Source organism: Peromyscus californicus, unplaced genomic scaffold (assembly GCF_007827085.1).
Source record: "Peromyscus californicus insignis strain IS unplaced genomic scaffold, ASM782708v3 Scaffold_12__1_contigs__length_115047231, whole genome shotgun sequence".
In the NCBI taxonomy this organism is placed as follows: domain Eukaryota; kingdom Metazoa; phylum Chordata; class Mammalia; order Rodentia; family Cricetidae; genus Peromyscus; species Peromyscus californicus.
Window position 1 is genome coordinate 66,476,969 of NW_026294413.1, and position 17,036 is coordinate 66,494,004.

Sequence of the window (17,036 nt, forward strand, 5' to 3'; positions counted from 1 at the left end):
GGCCAGTCTAAACCAAACAGGGAGGCCCTGAATTAAAAAAAAAAGTCCAATTCCCATGTCTGGTGACAATCTACTGGTACCCTTTTCTACCTGCACCAGAAGAGACCCATATACTGTCTGGCCCATGGCAATCTCACGGTTGTTTTCTGAAGTGTATTAGTGTATCTTTTTCTTGTTACTCTGATAAAATACTTGAAAAAGCAATCAGCTGGAAGGGTTTATTTGCCTTACAGTTTAAGAAAAGATACATAGCCAGGCAGCAGTGGTGCACTCCTGTAATCCCAGCACGTGGAGGCAGGTGGATCTCTGAGTTTGAGGTCAGCCTGGGCTACAGAGCGAGTTCCAGGACAGCCAGGGATATACAGAGGAACCCTGTCTTGAAAAGAAAAGATGCAGTGCACCATGATGGAAGGTAGGCAGCAGGGGCGTGAGACACTTGGCCACACGAGTCCCAGTCAGGAAGCGAGGAGAGATTATGCCTCCGGCCATCTTGTTTTCTCCTTCAGTCTGGCCCTCTAGCCCATGGGATGGCGCTGCCCAAATTTGGGTTTTCCCTCCTCGGTTAAACTTTTCCAGACACATGGTCATGGACCTGCCCAGAGGTGTGTCGACTGGGTGATTCTAAATCTTGTCAAGTTGACAAAGTAGATTCATCATCACATGGCAATTCTTTTGGTTAAAGATAATATGGAAGTTTATTTATATCTTGGCACACTTTTTTTTTTCCAGCCCCCATGCCATGAGACTATCTAGCACTCAGAACTGTGCCATGGTGCTCTACTCAAGGCCACCAGTCCAGCTCGTGTGGCAGATCAAGATAGAGCAAGGCTAACTGTGTCCAGTTACAGACAAGCAAGGTCACAGGGTGCCCTGAAGATAATGAGGGTCCCACAGATGCCCAGTGCCCCTCTGTTGGTGGGAAGGAGTGCCAGTTGCCCCTTTGCCCACACAGCTTTGACATAGGTCTGGCCATCCACATGTGAGATGTCAAGGAATCCGATCCTTAGATGTACCGCTTTCTGACGGCATCTTACATGGAGAGCCCACTTCCAGAGGCTCCCTCGGGATAGCCCAGGGAACGTGTGAACCCTGTGCTAGCTCTTGTCTGCCACCCTCTTCCTGAGATACGCATGCGACATGTGTCCCTCTCATTCTCAGAGACCCGGCTAGCTCCCCTGCAGTGTGCTCCTGCTGGCTTTGGGTTCAAGGTCATCAGCGGATCAAAGATAAACATGGTCGCAGAAGGAGGTGCCACATGTGACCTTGCACACATGTTGCGAGTAGAATGGTGCTTAACCAGAGTCTGGTGACGAGGGGGAGGAAGGGCAGGGGCAGGATGAGCAGTGGGGACCAAGGGGCAGTGAGAGGGGAGTAAGTGTCCCACGTGCTATATACACTATATTTTTCAAAAATCTAGAAGAGATTTTTGAGTGGTTGCAAAACGTGAGATGGACATATGCTGTGGTTTGACCTTAGACAACGTGTACGCATATCGAACATCACGTGGGACTCTAAAAACGTGCACCACTTTGATGTATTTGCTCTTCAGAAGGTAAAAACCATGATGTGAAATGAATGACAAGGTATTTGATTGCTGGTAAAGGTCTGCAGTGTATTTTGGGGGGCACAGGGGGTGCCTGGGCAGCTGGGTGTGGTTGTGTGTCCGTTCTGCCTGCTCAGTGCGTCCTGCATTGTGAACGGTGCTGGCAACGTAGTTTGTGAGACAAACGAGACCGTGGGCTTCCCACGCACCCAGCGCGCGCCCAGTGTGACGGCACAGGTTACACAGCATGACGCTGGCGGTGTCTCACTAAGTGATGTGGTCTGGTTTCATACACCCATGTTCCCCCTGCCTCAGCTTTCCAAGTGGTGGGGTCATAGGTTCACTACACCCGGCTAAGACGATGCTTTCAACGGACTCTTCCATGCCGGGGTACTGAGCCGGGAATGAGAATGAACCGTCGGTTATATCCACACCCCACCGTGGAGTTAGTTTCACCCTTTACTTTGAAGATAAAAAACTCAATTAAAAATGTCAAAATGTGACAAAAGACACGTCACAACATCTGTTATCTCACCATTTCAAGTGCAGTCAGTGCATGAGGCACGGGCTCTCCATCCTCCAGAGCAGACACTGCACCGTTAACCGCAAACTCCTCATTCTCCCGCACTCTCAGCCCTGGGAACTGCCCCCTGCTTTCTTTTCCCAGTTGACTGCTCTTGGTACCGTATCCAAGTGTGACCTGTCACAGAGATTGTCTTTTTGTGAATGGCTGATTTCACTTGGCATGAGGTCTTTAAGAACAGCCACACGGTGTGTGCCAGAGTTTCTTCCCTTTTAAAGGTTGAATGGTACTCCTTTTGGCTAGAGCACATTTTACTCATCTGTCCACCTCCTTAAGGATGAGTAATACTCTATCGTATGTACATGCTTCATTTGATTTTCTATTAATCAGCAGAGCCTTCCATTGCTTCCACAGCGCTGCTGTGAACACGACTGTGCAGAACCTCCTTAAGGTTGGATTCTGGGGCCCAAGAAGATAGTGATGTTTATAAAGTATTTGCTGTGTAAAGCATGAGGACCTGAGTTCAGTTCTCATGGGAAAATCCTGGCGTGGTGGTGCATGCTTGGAATCCCTAGGGCTTGATGCCGGGCAGCCTCGCTGAATCCATGAGCCTCGGGTCCCAGTGAGTGACCCTGTCTCCAAAAACAATAAATGGCTCCTGAGGAGCGGAATCCAAAGCTGGCCCCTGGCCTCCGCACACATTGCATACATGTATGTGAATGCCTCTCCATACACCAACACATGCACAAATTCGAACCTCTCCCCCCGCAGACACCAAAAAGAATGTTTCCAATTCTTTTGGTTGTTAGAAACAGCTGGATCACGTGCTTCAGTTTTTAAGGTTTTGAAACAACTCCACATAGCTGCGGCACTGTCTATTTTCCCAGAAGGGTTTGAGTCTCTCCACATTCACCATCACCATCACACCTCCCTCTCCCTCTCTCTCTCTCTCTGTCTCTCTCTGTCTGTCTCTCTGTCTCTCTCTCTCCTCCCCATCCTCCTTCCTCTTCCTTCCTTTTTGATAGTATCATCTAAAAGGTGTGACACTGTATCTCATTGTGACTTTGCACTGGGTCTGTCCAGCTTTGTCTTTGCATTTGTTTTTGGTTGCCATGGTGACCGTTCTCCGCCTCTTTGCAGGAAGGAGATGAAGCTGCTGGAGCAGTCCGGTTCTCTGAAAGGTTCCTTAAGTGCTGAGCAGCAGCTGTCTCTCATCAGCGGCTGCGGCAACCTAGCGGAAGCAGTAGAGGGCGCCATGCACATTCAGGTGAGTCAAAGCCCAGGCTCTCAGGTTGGAAGAGACCAGAGGTTGTCTTCTAGTTTTTTCTGGAAGCACTGGCAGGCAAGATTCCACCATGGAAGGTGCAGACACTTTGTACCTTCAAGGTCAGGATTTTGTTCGGTGTGACAGGAAACAGGGTCATCAAAACATGCGTCGTTCAGATGCTCATCAAACTACGGTGATGATGTCTTAGAATTGTCAGAATATTGAGGAAGAATAGGGTTTCTGGACTCCTAACACTATTTTATTTTGCTGTCACTCGGAGCTTGCTCTGTAGACCAGGCTAGCCTTGAACATACAGAGTTCGGTCATAGGAGTGCTGAATTTAAAGGTGAGTACCACCAGATCTGGCTTTGCATTCTTAAATGGACACATTTTTCACTCTAATAAGTAGAAAGTTGAAGGAAGTCACCTAAAAGAAAATCTTCCATTAGCATTTAGGATTTTAGATAATCTCACTAAAAGAAAAAAACAAAAAAAGAGTTCTCACGGGGCACTGTTTTCCATCTGTCTGGAGAATGGCAGTGGTTGCTCCAGCCTGCGTCTGGCATCTGGGTGATGGGACTGCAGCTTTCCAGGCCACTGTCCCCACAGCTCACGTGCCCACCCTGCCGCCAGTCCCTGCTCCTAAGTGCACCCGTCACTTTCTACTATAAGCTTGGAATGAATTTACTTAAAAATCAAAGGCTATTTCCTCGACTCCTCAGTGTTTGTGTTGCTCTAAGGGGACACACAGAATGTGGAGAAGCCAGTGAGGCCACTTGTCTTCCGTTGTGGACCCTGTCCCGAGAGGTTGGTTCCTTGTCTCTGTGGCTCTGAGTTCTCCACTTTCTCTACCAAACGTGTGGTGGGGTGGAGACCAGAGGACTGTTCTAAGCTCTTCTCTTTCTCGAATACAGCAGCGCGACTCACCACGGTCTCAGTTACCTGTGGTCAATAAGAGTCTAAAAATATCATTATCTCGAGGCCGCCGCCTCTGCCAGCACAGTCCTGTAACACTTTCTAGTGTGTTATGTGACTCTTTAGCATTAGTTATTGCCATTAGTCTCTCACTTAATAAACTGAACGGTATCACATATGTGCATGTTTAGGAAAGACAACATAGTGTTGGCACTATCCGTGGTTTGTGCATCCACAGCGGGGCTTGAGATATATACCCAGTGGATGGTGGGATCTCTTCCTCTCTCTTCCCTTTCTTCCTCTCTTTCCCTCTCTCTTCCCATCACCTGTCCCCCCCCCCCCCCATCTTCCTTTTTGAGACCAAGTCTGACTGTGTAGCCCAGGCTGACCTGGAACTTGCCTTGTAGCCCAGGATGGCTTTGAACTTGCAGCTGCCCATTTGCCCCAGTGTCCTGAATGGTAGGATTGCAGCATGTGTACCACCCTCAGTTGTGTGTTCCTCTCTGTCTCTTGGTATGGTATAGGCTGTATGAAATGCAGGGCCCCGTGAGGGGTCAGAGGGTGTCCGGGGGAGCTCGCAGGTGCCCTGTTTCCACATTAACTCCCTGGGCTTGCTTCTGGAGAACACAGAAGCCACCTGGGCCTGGTCTTGGGGGAGCAGCTTCTTTGTGTGGGTTTAACTTTGAAGCAAGTGTGCGCTTCCTCACTGGGATTGCAGGGTGGGGCCTGGGGGGAGGTGGGACTGGGGTAGAACAATTCAGGCAGGTGGGAGCCTTCCCTGCAGCCTGTGACTCAGAACACACTCAAGTCCCACAGGCCTGGGGACAGGCTAACATACAAGGGCTGGGGAGCTTTGGTATGTGCATTAACTTCTAAGCTCCACGTCCTCATTTGTTTGTTTTGTTTTTCGAGACAGGGTTTCTCTGTGTAGCTTTGCGCCTTTCCTGGATCTCGCTCTGTAGACCAGGCTGGGCCTCAACTCACAGAGATCCGCCTGCCTCTGCCTCCCGAGTGCTGGGATTAAAGGTGTGTGCCACCACCACCTGGCCACTTCCTCTTTTGTATGAGGATGATAATCTCACTCTGGAGCAGTGTGAGGATTCCCATCTGGGAGTCTGTCTAAGGTGACTCTCCTGGAAGGCAAGGCTCTACTTATTCAATGACGGGATTAAAAATCACCTCTTTGGGGGGTTGATTGATGTAAGAGCTACCCGCATCCCCAGGGCATCGGCCTAGGTCCATGTGGCTGTAAAATCCAAAGCTGAGCAGGTGCCATAAAAGTGGGGAGGGGCTTGGTTCTGCCTCAACTGAATGTACCAGGCTTTGCTGTCTCTCCCCCCACCATGGGAGAACTTACCCTTTTGGAGGAGGGGAGGAGGAGTGGGTGGGTGGGGGAGTTAGGCAGAGGAGGGGGAGAGGGAGAAGGGATGAGAAGGGGATCTGTGGTTGGTATGTAAAATGAATAAAAAAATTTTTTAATTTAAAAAATAAAACAGTGTCATCTTTGCATAGACCCTGTTTCCATCCTCCTGTGAACTTTACATAATCTCAATGACCTATCACACCTAACACAACAACCGTGCTGTGTAATAGTGGGTACGGTGTTCAGCTTAGGGGATAATGGTGAGAAAAGTCTACATATACTTAGAGGAGGCACACTTTTTTTCCCCCTTCACATTTTCAACCTGAAGCTGGTCGAATCCCTGGAACCTGCTGAAGCAGGCACAGCCACATCTACTTAAGTAGCAGAACTGCCACGTTATAATTCCATGTTCGTCTGATTTAGTTATAGAGTGAGATCTGAAATGTGGATATGTGGCCTCCGCTGTGATTTTCCAGCTTCTCACTCACAAAGCATTTTGTTCCTGTCTCCCATCAGGCATCTCTCATTCCAGCGTACTGTCACGTCTTGGGGTCTGTCTAGCCAGGTGCCCAGAGATGTTTTGCTTCTTCAGAGATGCTCATGACAGAGCTTTTGAATTCATCCATGAAATTTCACCCCCAGCCCGGTGTGGTCGTGTGTAGTATTCTCTGTACCTGAGAGGTGCGGGCAGGGGTAGGTCAAGGTTATTGTTGGATACGTCCACTTTCCCAGAAATAGAAATTTTTTTTTTTTTTGGTTTTTCGAGACAGGGTTTCTCTGTGTAGCTTTGCGCCTTCCCTGGATCTTGCGCTGTAGACCAGGCTGGCCTCGAACTCACAGAGATCCGCCTGGCTCTGCCTCCCGAGTGCTGGGATTAAAGGCGTGCGCCACCACCGCCCGGCCAGAAATAGAAATTTTATCCTATAGCCAGTGGGATAAAATTCTCCACACCGAGGCAGGCTACTTTCTCTTCTGTCACAGGACGTGTGGTTTTGCACTGAGACAGCCTACCATGTCGCTTCCTTTGAAGTTGCTTTTAGAAAACTTATTTACACATATCCCAGCACTAGTGGGTGTGAAGACATGCTCTAGGATAATGAGTATACCTGTGTTCAAGAACTTTCTTGCTGTGTTTTGCAGGCTGGCCTTCAATTTGTAGGCTCAAGGAATAGTCCTTGGCCTCAGCCTGCTGAGCACTGGGGTACAGGCAGGTACCACCATGCCTGTGGATTTCTTTGACTTCTCTCCTATAAAAAAAAAAACAAACAACAGTCTAGCAGATAATTATCATAACCATCTAATACATCGCATTGTGGGGACGGAGAGATGGCTCAGCAGTTAAGATCACTTGCTGCTCTTTTAGAGGATGTGAGTTCAATTCCTAGCACCCACATAATGGCTCACAACCATTGGTAACTCCAGGTGCAGGGAAGCAGACACCCTCTTCAGATTTACATACATACATGCAAGAAAAATACACATGTACATAAAATAAAATAAATACTTCTAAAATTTTTTTTTAAAAATAAAAATCTTCAATAGCATGAAGACATTGTGGTGTCTTAGATATAAAGTCAATCCTTTAAGGGATACTCTTTTTGTTTTGTTTTTTTGTTTTTCGAGACAAGGTTTCTCTGTGTAGCTTTGGTGCTTTTCCTGGAACTCACAGAGATCTGCCTGCCTCTGACTCCCGAGTGCTGGGACTAAAGGTGTGCGCCACCACCACCCAGCAATTAAGGGATAATCTTAAAGGGACGTATGCTACTGTATAAGGTCCTTGACCTAGGAAATGCTTCATAAGTGATAGTCATTTTAATAGCTTGTATATTGTATCATTTGGGTACAATTTTTGACAACAAATAAATGGTACAGAGCAAGAGACAGTGTTCCCTATGCAGCAGACACCATAACTAGGGCCCGCCTGTTTTCCAAGTAACGAATGTATCTATGTTGAGCTCTGTCTGTTATGTGGAGCAACCAGGGCTGGGAGAGGAGGGAAGGAGAATTGAGAGGAGTGATTCAGGTCTGTTAGGTTAAATTCCTGTAAGAGACTGCATTGAGAAACTGTCTCCAGGAATTCAGAGACAGGGAGAGAATGTGCGGGCCTGGGGAGGTTTCAGGCAGATAGGATTTGACAGGTGGAGTTTGGGAGAGTGGAAGGGGGTCATGGGGAGCCGAAGGGGGTCAGGGTAGGGACTGTGTTCAGAAAGAGATGAATGGAGGAGATGAGTGTGTATGTCCTGGAAGGTTAGTGTGACTGAGACACAGGTGCAGTACGGGGGAGAAAGCAGTTGAAGTAGGAGTGACTCAGGGTGGCTTTTAATGCCAGCTCAAGGGTTCCTCAGATGAGATGAGTTAACCTCTCTAACATGCCCAGGATAATAATATCAGCGGGACACTCTGTGTTTCCCCTTAGAAACAGAGTTTGGGCTGTAATTTCTATCCTGATAGAATCTTTCAGAGGATGGCCAGAAGAGGTGACTAATCAGAAGGGGAGGTGGGAAGGAAGTCACATGATGATCCCATTTGCTAGATGACCCCTTTTCTGACTCTGTAGTTCATTTCAGGTTAGCTTGGAATTCACTATGTGGCCCAGGCTGACCTTGAACCCAAGGACATCCTCCTGCCTCAGCCTCCCAAGAGCCAGGATTATAGGCATGCATCACTACACCTGTCTTGTAGTCTCTTTACACAATGATTTTAAAAATTCTTATTTCCTTGTGGTGTTGGGTATCAAACACCAGGGTGTTGCGTATGGTACTCAAGTTTTCCACGGCTGAGCCACAGGACACAAGTTCTCCATTGCTGAGCTACAGCTCAAGTCCTTGTTTAGACCAGGTCTTGCTATGTAGCAAAGGCTGTCCTTGAACTTGTGATCCTGCTGCCACCACAACAGGCAAATGATAATAACTCAGTGTCTATAATTAGTACCCCCCAATGTTTCAACCTTTGTTTACCAGGCAAAGGAATGAACAAAACCCCTGTAGAAAAACCATGTAATGGTATGCTACATGTTTTAAAGACTATGTTAATGTTTTTAATATCCAGGAATGTTAAATATACAACTTGGAGAAGGCTGGATGTGGTGAGTCACTCCTATAATTGTACCATTTAGGAGGCAGAGGCAAGGGGATCCATGCACACTTGAGGCCAGCAAGATCCCATTTCAAAAACAAGCATTTTTGTATTGTGTGTATATATACAGATACACACACACACACACACACACACACACACACACACATGCCACAGAGAACTAAGTGTTCTCTCAGGTCCATTATCCCAAAACAAATCCACTTCTTGCTATATTTAATTTCCTTAAGACTGTATCAGACAGAAGTACGGTGTTTGAGCTTAATTTTCCATCTATGAATATCAAGAAAGCTGGAGCTTCAAAAGTCTACTAGTGCCTGTCCACAGGGCCTCACACAACTAGGAAATAGCTCTGTCACTGAGGTGTACCCACAAACCTCCTGGACCTTCAGTTTTTGCTTCAAGACAGGATCTTATGTGGCCCAGGCTTGCCTCAAACATGCTATGTAGCTGAGGCTGACCTTGAACTCCTGGCCTTCCTGCCTCTTGCTCTAAGGAGCTGGCATCACAGGTGTGTGCTACACCTGTCCCTCCAGAGCCACCTCAGGAGCTGCACCCATTCTCACAACTCCCGTTTTCTTGTAGAAAAACGGGGTGCTAGCAGGCTGTTTTCTCAAAATTGTTATTCTGGAGAAATGTTCCGAAGTGGGAGGCAGAGCTTCAGGATAAGCAGATGCACCCAGGGAGCTTGCCTGCCCAAACTCCTCAACCCCAAACAGTCCCCTTGCAGGATTTGCTTAGTCCCTGCAGCCAAAGCCCCAGTGAGGTGTGCTCCATTCCTCCCCCAAGATAATCGTCTACCTGAATCCCAGAGGGCAGGAGTACTGGTGAGAAGGTTTCCTAGCACTCTTGAAATGTGGGAGCCTCCAAGAAAGAAACTTGAATTTCTAGAACTTAGTGCAGTTTTGAAACCAAATCTTGCCTGGCAAGAAAGTCTACTGGAAAATAAGCTGTGTCTCAAAAGCCGGTCTGAAAGCGTCACCCTCTGAAGAGCATTAAGGCTCATTAGCGACTGGAGGAGGCATAATCTGATCTCTGCCATTGAAGCCTGGGGATCAAGGTGGCTGGCCGGAGCCATGAGAGTGGCTTATTAACTCAGGAAGTTGAAATGGAGCTTGCTTCCAAACGCGGGACCATGGCTGAAATCTAGAAGCCCCAGTCACACGGTCCCTGCAGATGCTGGGAGTTTGCCCCTGAACCTCACCTTTCTTTACAGCTTGGAAAGGTACTGGTCTCATTTGGAAAGGTCTCCCAGACACGGGCGTCACTTACAGGAAGCCGCACTCCTAAGTAGGAGCGTTTTTGAAATGTCTGTGTTGGTTTAAAGAATAGCAGTTTACTGGACCTCTGGTCTTAGTCACTGAAGCTCACAATGGTCGCTTCAGTGGGGATGGAGGCAGTTGTGGGGAGTGGAGGCGGGGAGGGGGCAGCACAGGCTGCTGGGAGGGCAGCATTGAGCTGGCACAGGGGTGTGCCCTGAAATTGGAGTTCCAAGGTTCCTCTGCAGCATGTCACACTAGGCATGTGACACTTGTTTTATATGCTAAAATATATATATTTTTTTAATATAGTTTTTTGTTGTTTCATTGCTGCCCGGGGATTGAATCCAGAGTCTGGTGCCTACTAGGCAAGCGTTCCACCACTGAGTATAGCTTTAACTCTCTTAAACGTTTAAGAAAGGAAATCGAGTTTACTAAGGCTGTATTTATTATTTGTCTGTTTGTTTTGTGACAAGGTCTCATGTAGCCCAAGCTGGCCTGGAACTATCTATGTAGCTAGGGTTAGCCTTGAATGTCTGAGTCTCCTCCCGTCACCTAGCACTGGGATGACGGGTATGCATTACCACACACAGGCAAGATACCATTCACATATGATAAAATGTGCTTGTCTCAGTGTTCAGTACCATGTGCATGGGACAGATGCCTGCACAGCTGGCCTGTGAACGACACAGGCCCGAGGGGCTGGAACCCATGTTTAATCCGAGAACTTGAGTTTGGGGAGGGGCGCTTAGTACAGTTTTGTTGAATGTGTGTGTTCCACATCCATGGATCGAGCCAATCATGGACAGAAACTACTTAGAAGAAAAGACTATGGGGACTGATTCAGCAGGTGAAGGTGCTTGTGGCTGGCCACCATGCCTGACAGCCGTAGTTCAATCCCTGGGACCCACATGGTGGAAGGAGAGAAATGACTCCAGAAAGTTGTCCTCTCTCTCCACATATGCCAGGGTGTGCACTCACACACTAAATAAATAAATGTGATAAAAAAAAATACATCGGGCTGAAGAGGAGCTTAAGAGTTCCTGCTGTGCTTCCAGAGGACCTGAGCTTGGTTCCCAGCACCTTTGCCCAACAGCTCGCAACTGCCTATAACTCCAATTCCACAGGCACCATCGTCCTCTTCCGGCCTCCTGGGCACTGACACACATGTGGCATGCATTTAGACAAACACATGTGCACATAATAAAAAATATATAAAAAATTACCTCTACCCCCCAAAAAACCTCAAACAATACAGTTGGGTGTGGTGGGACACACCTATGATCCTAATATTTGGGGAGCTAAGACAGGGGGATTACTGTTAGTTCCAGCCAGCCTGGGGTACATACATAGACAGTTGGATCCCTGGAAACACCAGGGCCAATGAGCCTGGTCTATGTGGTGAAGTTCCAAGCCAGTGAGAGACCCTGCGTCAAACAAAAGGGGGAAGGCACTTGGCGACCCACACTTGAGGCTGTCCTCAGACCTTCATCAGAGAACTGTGTGTGCATATGTGTACCAGCACCTACACTCCTCCATTCCACCCCACAACCCATATAAAAAAAAAAAATAGGAAAGAAACCTCCCTGGAGTTCGAGTGACTATAGATTAGTATGAGGAACTGGCTCGCAACAAGATTGGGCCTTGGAATCCATGTACATGGTATACCCCTCTGTTTATTGAGTTTTTAAAAAATTCTCTCATGTGTTTTGTAGATTTTAATAGCAACTTTGCATGCATTTTGTCAGATATGTTTGTAAGTGCTTAGTGATAGCTCTGTCAAAAAGAATCCCTTCCAGTTGTTCTGTTCATTAGCCTTCATGTCCTGGGGTCTTGCTGAACTCACCCATTATCTCTAGCAGTATTTAGGTAGTGGTTTAGGATTTTCTGTTTAGGCAGACATGTGTCTGAATAGTTTTCCAATTGCTATGACTTTTATTGATGGAATTTTTGTGCCGATTACGCTGTCTCGTGTGGTATTGATCAGGAGTATAAGATCTGATACCCATGCCGCTGTATCTTGTTTTTTATTACGGGGGAAAGCGTTCTGTTTTTCATGACTAATTGTGTTGTTAGAGTTCCTTTGTTAATTTATTTTTGGTGCCTCTATCGGGTTGAGGAAATTCCCATTAATTCCAGTTTGTTGAGTATTGATAATGAATGGATGTTGAACTCTGAATTTTGTCAAATGCATGTTCTTGTTCACTAAGAGAACTGTGTGGTTTTCTTTTTAATATGTTATTACTGTATTTTCTTTCCTCCCTTCCCCTGTTTCTGGAGAACAAACCCAGGGCCTTGTGTATATGGTGAATTTTTATTGGATTATTTTAGAGTGTTGAACCAACCTTGCATGCCTAGAATAAACCCTACTTGGTTATGATATATTACGCTTTTTATGTTTTCTGGGTTCATTTGGTTAATATTTATTTATACCATAAATTCACACATACACATACACACACACACACACACACACATACACACGTACGCACATGTGCACATGCTCACATGCAGTTAGTTGTCTGCTTCTACCATGTGGTTTTCAGGATTGAACTCAGGTAATCAGGCTTGGCAGGAAGTGCTTTTAGCTGCAGAGTCATCTCAAGGGCCTCAATTGGTTGAGGGGGGGAAAAGGGTCCCAAGAGTAGACAAAAGAATCATAGACATCCTCCACTCTCACTGTTAGGAGTCTCACAAGAACACCAAGCTACACAACCATAACCTATATGCAGAGGACCTAGCTCAGACCCATGCAGGGTCCATGATTGTCATTTCAGTCTCTGTGAACCCCTAGGAGCCCTGCTTAGTTGATTCTGTGGGCCGTGTTCTCCTAGTGTCCTCGACCCCTCTGGCCCCTACAATCCTTCCTCCCCCTCTTCTCCTCACCCCCCAGCTCCACCTAATGCTTGGCTGTAGGTCTTGGCATCTACTCCCATCAGTTGGTTGTAAACTTTTAAACAATGGGCTTAGTTTCTTTAGCAGATGCAGGGTGGTGGGTTCCCTATTTCTGCTTGGATAACTTTGGAAGTTGTAGTCTCTTGAGGAATTTTCCCATGTCATCCAAAATTTTTAATTTATGGAAACATAGTTATTAGTACCATTCTTGTTGTCTTTTTAGTGTCTCAAGTTTGTGTTAATGTTTCTTCTCCATTCCTGATATCCATAGTTAGTCTCTCTCTCTTTTTTCCCCTCAAGTGGCTTATCAGTTTTACGAATCTTTTCAAAGAACTAGCTCCATTTTATTTTTTTTCTCTCTAGTGATTTTTCCTTAGAGTGGACTGAGTCTTCCGTCAACTATACTTCCTTCCTTTTGCTTGTTTTGAATTTGATTTGTTTTCCTTTTTCTAAGTGCTTAAGTTACAACTCTAGAAAACTGGCAAATTGGTTTGATCCTACATTTTCTCTTCCTCCCTCTATACCTCCCTCCTCTCTCTTCCTGTGATTTCTACCTCTTTTCACCCTTGTTGGCTCCTCATTTCTGTAGGGTCTGGTGGTGTGCCTGACTGTTACTTATTGCTGTGTACCCCATTAGCTGGAAGACTTTGTGCTGTCTTAGAGCAATGGTAAATGTATTTTACATCGGAGATACTTTGCAAAGTGCCTCTGGCTTTGTTCTCTCTTGATATTGATATCGGCCAGGGCTGCTGTCACCCAAGGTTTAGTCAGACCTGGGGGCATCATTTTCGAGATGGACCTCTCCTCTCTGCCAAGTTTGTGGATGGAGGTTGCAGCCCCTCCTCATGGACTCTGATTGGTCACTGACTGTCTCCAGGATAGATTAGCAGGTGAGTGATCTCACAGCAGGTGGCAAACACTGCAGTCTCCATGACTAAGTCTCAGAAGTCATGGGGCCAGTCCTCCCTCATTGTGTAGGTCACACAGGGCAGACCTATTCACTGTGACCAGGGACTGTACAAAGGCATGATTTCTGGAGACAGGCGTCACCGGTGTCCTTCTCAGAGACCAGCTGCCTTGCATCAAAGGCAGTTTCCTCTTTGTCATTTTTACCCAACATTGTACTACAGCATCCGTCTCTCTTCTGACATCCCAGTCTCCAGATTTTCATTGGATCCAGTTCCACTGACTGTTTTCTTTCTTTTTAGTGTGTTTTTCTGTAATTTTCCCACTGAATGCTGACACTGATTCTTCCCGTTAGATTGTTGGTTTGAGGAATGGAGCCCAGTCCATCTAGTTAAGAAGTCAACTGCAGGTGCATTTTCCTGTTTTCATGGTAATTTGCGGTCTGCCATGAGCTCCAAATGCCTCTGCACCTTTATGTCCCTAATTCACGAGTCCCCCAGAGCAGCAGCCATGTGGCTCCTGTACACTTTTGCAGTCAAGGAAAGCTCTGTCTGCCCTCCAGCTGCACCCAGACTTTCCTGGGAGCCCCCGGGGAAGAGCTTTCTGAGGTAAACATCACTCTGTGTCTGGAACATCACACTAGCACACATACTCTGTTTGTACTTAGTGTTGCTCATCTCTTGCTGTGCATTGTTTTCATAAGTTAAATTTTGTCATCAGTATGTGTCAAGAAAAAAGCTAAATTATGAAAGCTCTAGCTTTAACCCATCACAGATGAAGGTGTAGAAAACAGGAACACAGCATCCTTCTGCTGTAGCCGTCACGGACGATTTCCAAGACTTAGGATGGATGCTTGAATAACAAAGCCTGTGTGTTCTCCATACACATGCATACTGATGACAAAATGTAATTTATAAACTGCTTTCCACATCCCAGGTAGAAGTGGAACTCCAAGGTTTTACTTCATTTTATAAGCTGGATCAGAACACTAGTAATACTTAAAATAAGGAAAGTGGGCTGGATGTGGAGTCATATACCTGTAATTCTAGCCATTGGGAGGGCTGAGGCAGGAGTATTATTGTGAGTTTGAGGGTGCTTGGGCTACATTAGTGAGCCTGAAGGCAGCCTTGGTTATAGTGTGAGACTCTGTCTCAAGAATAAACAAACTAAACCCTCATTTATTCAGAATTTGAGAAGTGGGGCATGAGGCTGTCGCTCAGTTTGTGGAATAGCTAGCATTCACAGAGCCCAGGTCCTATCCCAGTGCTGTGTAAACTGATGTGGTAGTGCGTGCGCACCTATAATCCCAGCCCTTGGGACTTGGAGGCAGGGGGAACAGAAGTTGCAGATTGCCCTTGGTTACATACCAGGTTTGATGGCAGCCTGAAGACTGAACATTTGTACTTAATAATACAGTACATCCATGTCTTCCATGTCCTTATCATACTGACCTTCACAACGATGCATTTCTATGGGTTGGGAAATCGTTTGCACGCCTACCATTCAATCATTAACTGTGTTTTTACAGTGGAGCATTAATGCCCAGGAAACAATATAATTTAACATATTGAGGTTATCTTTATGGGTTAAAGACTAAAATAATTATTATCGCAAATGTGTTACTATTGATCGACTGCTAAAGGTTTGTGTCTAAAACAACCTAATGGGAGTTCACTGGGCTGCAGTGGCCCCTTGCCCCGGGCTTGTGTGAAAGCAACTTGGTCGTAGCCCATTACAAAGGGCCACTGAGCACTCCTGGGTAGCCAGGGACTTTCCACTGGACTGTCAAATGAGACCACTGCTCAGACTGTCACCAATCAGGGTGTCCAGTGCAAGCCTTCTCTGCCAACCCCAGTGACAGAGCCCAGACCCGCTTGGGTTTGCTGATGCCTACTTCAGGAATCACTGTTTGCTCAAATAAACTGTTAAAATTTTAATGGGCCTCAGTTTGCCTTTTCAAGTGCTAGTAAAGCTTACTCTGATGCAAGGCTCAGCAAACCTTCTCTTTAAGGTCTGGGCCATAAATATTTTAGGGTTTGAGTCCAGGTAGAGTCTCCATGGCATGTTTTTTTTTTTTTATTTGTTTTTGTTTGTGTTTTATAATCTTTCATTTGGAGCTTGGAGGGGTGCTGACCCAGGGCCTTGTTTGCTGATTCCTGCTGACTACACAGGAGGTGCTTGTCTTTGTACCCGGCCCCCTGGGCCCCTCCCCAATTCACCACTTATAGTGCAGGTTGGTCCTTAAAGCTGTAAATGCTGAGGTGACCTTGAGGTGGAAACTAGCTTCTCTGTCCTACCATCCTGTGTAAAATGGGAATAACAGTGGTGTGAGGATTATGCTTCCATTCACCAACAGTGTTCCTGGATTCTCCCTCTCCTTTCAAACTTCTCCAATCCTTCTGCCTCAGCTTCCCAAGTGTTGAAATTACTGGCCCCAGCCATTACTCTGGCCTAGTAAAAACATTCTTGAAGGCCATTCATAACTGTCCATCAGCATTTGTGGGAGACTGGCTCTAAGATCCTCTTATGATACCAAACTCTGAGACCCTTGTATGGCATGGGGTAGCATTTGCACAGACATTATGCACACCCTCCCGTATGTTTTAAGTCATCCCCAAATGATTTATAATAATTAATACAACATACTAAGAAAATAGTGGTTATAGTGTCTATTTTAGGGCATGATAGCAACAAAGGAAGTACATACATTCTCAGTAAAGACTTTTTTTTTAATGCTGGAAGTAGAATCCAGGCCTTGTGTAGCATTCTACCACTGAGCTATATCCTCAGACCATACGAATGGTTTTTTTCAGATAATACTAAGTATGGAATTGAGTTGACTTGTTACTACAAAGCAACAGAATGCCTTGTGCACTGCCCTTGTCAGTTTCTCTATGAAGAAGTTTGACTCTTGTGAAACTGTTTTGATTTCCAGGTAAAGTTCCCCAGCCATCGTTCCTCAGACATCTTTTGTTAACAAGAGGAAAAAGTCGCTACTTGCTGGACCTCTTCAGTTTTAAGAGTTAGTGGTACTGATGTCTGCAGGTTGGGTCCCAGGGGCCAGGAGTGCCCTGTCCGGCTTACAAAGTGTCAAAGCTGCAAAGAAACCACAGGAAATACTTTCAAGCAGAAAGAATTTGTTCAGGAGTGAGAAAAAAAGGTTGTAATCCAGACGCAAGCTATGGCAGGCCATAGGTGTGCCGAAAGGGAAGGGAAGCTTTGTCAGCAAAAGGGAGAGATTCAAGTAAGTCACTTCCATCCTGAGGCCCTGG

The 17,036-nt window shown here is 46.3% G+C and overlaps 1 protein-coding gene across 1 annotated transcript in view; it reads left to right on the plus strand.

The window, feature by feature from the left end:
- Cryl1 (crystallin lambda 1) overlaps nucleotides 1-17,036 on the plus strand; it is a 121,245-nt gene that overhangs the window by 21,900 nt on the left and 82,309 nt on the right. The window contains exon 3 of the mRNA XM_052733108.1: nucleotides 3,207-3,333. Coding sequence (XP_052589068.1) covers nucleotides 3,207-3,333 — 127 coding nt within the window. The remainder of the gene's footprint in view (nucleotides 1-3,206; nucleotides 3,334-17,036) is intronic.